At 60.7% G+C, this 3,891-nt stretch overlaps 1 protein-coding gene across 1 annotated transcript in view; it reads left to right on the forward strand.

Annotated features, from left to right (window-relative positions):
* Positions 1-3,891, forward strand: part of ARSG (arylsulfatase G) — a 56,152-nt gene that overhangs the window by 43,334 nt on the left and 8,927 nt on the right. Inside the window, exon 9 of the mRNA XM_010856066.1 lies at positions 3,652-3,772. Within this exon, the coding sequence (XP_010854368.1) occupies positions 3,652-3,772 (121 nt within the window). The remainder of the gene's footprint in view (positions 1-3,651; positions 3,773-3,891) is intronic.

A 3,891-nucleotide genomic window follows, 5' to 3' on the forward strand; every position in this document is an offset into this window, starting at 1 on the left:
GTCGGAAGGGTAACCAGCCATGATGCCAGAGCAGCGGGTGGCCAGGCCCTGTCCCTGGGCCCCCAGGAGCCTGTGGTCAGCCCAGTACCATTGGGGAGGGTATTGCCCAGCAGGTGTGACAAGCAACTCGGGCTGGAGTTTGTGACGTCAGGCTGGCCGGGAAGCGGGCCAGGCGGGCTGCTTTTCCTGGGCCTGACTCGCTGCAGTCAGGCCAGGGCTTCACGGGCTGGGCTGGACGTGCACAGGAAACTCAGCCACCCCAAGGGTGACGTCACCAGGAGCCAAGCAGGCTGTTGTCGGTTGAGAATGGCGTCTGTGCCTACCGTCGGTCACCGTGCCTCGATGGAGCGGCATCCCTGTGCTCATTAGTTCAGGCTTCAGAGGTGACAGCTGACTCAGGGGCTCGCTGGTGAGTGTCCCAAGGAAGCCTGTCTTGGGGACCTCCCTGGCGGTCCAGTGGTTAAGCCTTTGCCTTCTAATGCAGGCGGCGCAGGTTCGATCCCTGGTCGGGGAGCTAGGATCCCCCGCGCCCAAAACCAAAGCATAAAATTCTTCAATGAAGATGGATTGTTGTGTCCAGTATGGATCAGGCATGGCTCCAGGGACCGGATGTTGGAACAGGCTCATCAGACCGATGGAGAAGGAAATGGCAACCCACTCCAGTATTTTTGCCTGGAGAATCCCAGGGACAGAGGTCCTGGTGGGCTGCAGTCTGTGGCATCGCACAGAGTCAGACACAACTGATGCGACTTAGCAGCAGCAGCAGCAGCAGACTGAAAGCTCCTGCTGTTTTGGAGCCGATGTCCCTTCGGGAGTGCAGGGCTTGGCAGCACACGCCGAAAGGGCCCTGTGGTCTGACCCTAAAGCCCTGAAGCAGGGTATCTCGACCTTGGCGCTGTTGACATTTGGGGCCGGACTGTTCTCTAGGGTGGAGGGTGTCCCAGGCGTTTGAGGATGTCTCTAGATGCCAACGGCTGCCCCAGCCCCAGCTGTGACGACCGGGACGTCCCGAGGCAGCTCCATGAGCCCCTGGGAGGACAGGCTCATGCCGGTTGAGTCCGAGCTCTCGTGCAATGCCCTGGGTTGTGTGCAGAAAGGGGTGGGTCTGCTCGCACCTGAGCTGGGAGCCACGTCTCCTCTGTCCGGAACCAAGGACCACTCTCGTGGGGACTCCTGGGCCAAGTCCACAGCGACGATTGGGGCAGGAAGGACGTGAAATAACCTCATGTGAAAAACAGCTAAGGGTCTGTTTTGCCAGGAGAGTGGATAGTCCCTCGGGTGAGGGGGGTGCGGCTCTTTCCCCAGATCGGAAAGGCAGGCTGCTGTGTGCAGGGGCCACAGCTGTCTCCAGGCAGTGGGTCCAGAAGGATCCACAGCAGGCAGTGCCCTTCAGGGGGTCCCATGGGCTAGGCGCCACGCTCCCCCGCAAGGCCCAGCCACGCCTCCCCTTTTAAGACCCCGTCCCTGTTGCTGTGTCTGGCAGCGGGCTCCGGGGGAATGGGTGGTCCTGACGACCTCACTCCGGGCTGCGTTCTGCTTGGTCATCGACGTGCGCGCTTTGGTGTTGGGTTTTCCTGGCGCTCTGGTCATGCTCTGCTCCCTGGAAGGTGCTGATGGAGCTGCTGGTCTCCCAGGGGGACCTAGGGGTGCTAAGGGAGCTGCAGCCTCTCCAGCCTCCCCCACGGGACCTGGGCCAGGAATGGGGGCACCTAGATTCCCCTGGGGGTGATGCGAGTGAACCCCACGCGGGACGGATGGCAACTAAGAGAGGCTGAAGAGCATGCTCCCCATGCCCTGGGCTGGTTCCCGCTTCTCCACAGTTCAGAGGGGTTCTGCCGGCCCCTCCCTCGCTCTAGACCCAGAGTCAGGCCTGTGCACCCCAACCGACCCACCAGAGCTCCCCACTTCTCACTGCCTGCCTGCAGATCACACCTGCCCCGAGGTCACGTCCTCACTTCTAGGAAGCAGCCTCCCCCATCCCCTCCCTCACCCCCTCCCCACCCCCTACTCTGGACTGGCTTCTGGACTGCTCCGTACTCCACGAGGGCTTGCTGCCCTTCCTGCCTCTGCATGTGTGTGGGGTGCCAGCTCCTGGAAGGAGCATCTCGGGAGATAAGCCGTTGGCCCCGTGGACTCTGGAAGCCAAAGGGAGAGCAGAGACTCTTCCCAGTCAAGGGGGAGGGTCTGCTGTGGGCGGAGCCCTGGGCCAGAGGAGGGGAGGATGTTTGCTGGGAGGATGGCCTGCCAGGTCCCTTCTGAGACCCCTTCCTGGGGGGGTGAGGCTCCCCGCAAGACCCTGGGCTGGGGAAGCCGGAGCCCATCCTCTCCCAGGGACGTCCAGCCTCATGTGGCCAGGCCCTTGGGTCTCCATCGAGTCCCACTGACTCTTGGTGGGCCTGGCCCTCAGATTCACAGCACTGCTCCTGCTGGAACTTTTTTTTTTCTGACCAGAATGCAGGAGGGAGATGTGCCTCGGTATGGAGGCAAATGGTAGCATGTGACTTCAGAGAAACTCAGACTAGGCACACCCGCTGTCGTGGCCGCCTTCGGGTGGAGGGGCTGTGGGCGTGGTGCTCCTTCACGTCGGTGGGCGTTACCTTTTCTCCTGCCCTCAGCACAGACCAGGGCTTCCCAGGTGACCCACGCGATAAAGAAGCCGCCTGCTGATGCAGGAGATGCAAGAGACGTGGGTTCAATTCCTGAGTCGGGAAGATCTTCTGGAGGAAGAAATGGTGACCCGCTCCAGTATTCTTGCCTGCGAAATCCCACGGACAGAGGAGCCTGGCGGGCTACAGTCCATGGGGTCGAAAAGAGTCCAACACGAATGAGCACCTCCCCCCGGCCCCCAAACATGGACTAGTTTGTAAAAGGAATAAAAGGGCTTAATGAAAGGGGATGGGATGTGTCACCCATGACCATGTTCTAAACACAAGCGAGCTATCTGCAACATGGAGACCCCGGGAGGAAAATGAAGTAAATATTCCCCTGCAGATGCTGGTCACACACTGCTCCCGCTCGGCGGGCGGTGGTGGCCTCGGTGGTGACAGGTAGAGCCTCTTAGTTCCCTTTTTATTTATTTTTAAAAATGATTTTTATTGCAGTCTAATGTTGTGTCAGTTTCTGCCGTACAGCAAAGTGACTGGTATACATGCACATCAGTTCAGTTCAGTTCCGCCGCTCAGTCGTGTCCGACTCTTTGCGACCCCGTGGACTGCAGCACACTGGGCCTCCCTGTCCATCACCAACTCCTGGAGTTCACTCAAACTCATGCCCATTGAGTCGGTGATGCCATCCAGCCACCTCATCCTCTGTCACATGGAGCCCCTCTTTAGAGGCTCTTCCCGTCTGGGCTGCTAAAGAGTATGGAGTAGAGTTCCCTGCTCTGCACTTGCTGTTTAGTTGCTCGGTCGTGTCCGGCTCTTTACGACCCCATGGACTGTAGCCGCCAGGCTCCTCTGTCCATGGGACTCTCCAGGCAAGAAGACTGGAGCGGGTTGCCACTTCCTCCTCCAGGGGATCTTCCTGACTCAGGGACTGAACCCTGGGCAGAGGATGGCCCGTACTGGGGGCTGTCCAGGTGGGTCTGGCCCCAGGATGACCAGGCAGAGGGCCTGGGGACACTGGGGCTGACTCTGCCTGGTCTTCCCGCAGCGTGCTGGACATCTTCCCCACCGTGCTGGCCCTGGCAGGGGCCCCCCTGCCCCAAGGCCGACGCTTTGACGGTCTGGACGTCTCGCGGGTGCTGTTTGGCCAGGCGCAGACGGGACACAGGGTAAGTAGAGGAGGTGCGTGTCCTCTCGGGCTCGTCGGGAGGCTGGCCTGCCGCCCCCAGCGGGGTCTGCCTGCTTCTGTGCAGACAGACCTGTCCTCAGAAGATGCCCGCCAGGTGCC

This window comes from Bison bison, unplaced genomic scaffold (assembly GCF_000754665.1).
Source record: "Bison bison bison isolate TAMUID 2011002044 unplaced genomic scaffold, Bison_UMD1.0 scf7180017864371, whole genome shotgun sequence".
NCBI lineage: Eukaryota > Metazoa > Chordata > Mammalia > Artiodactyla > Bovidae > Bison > Bison bison.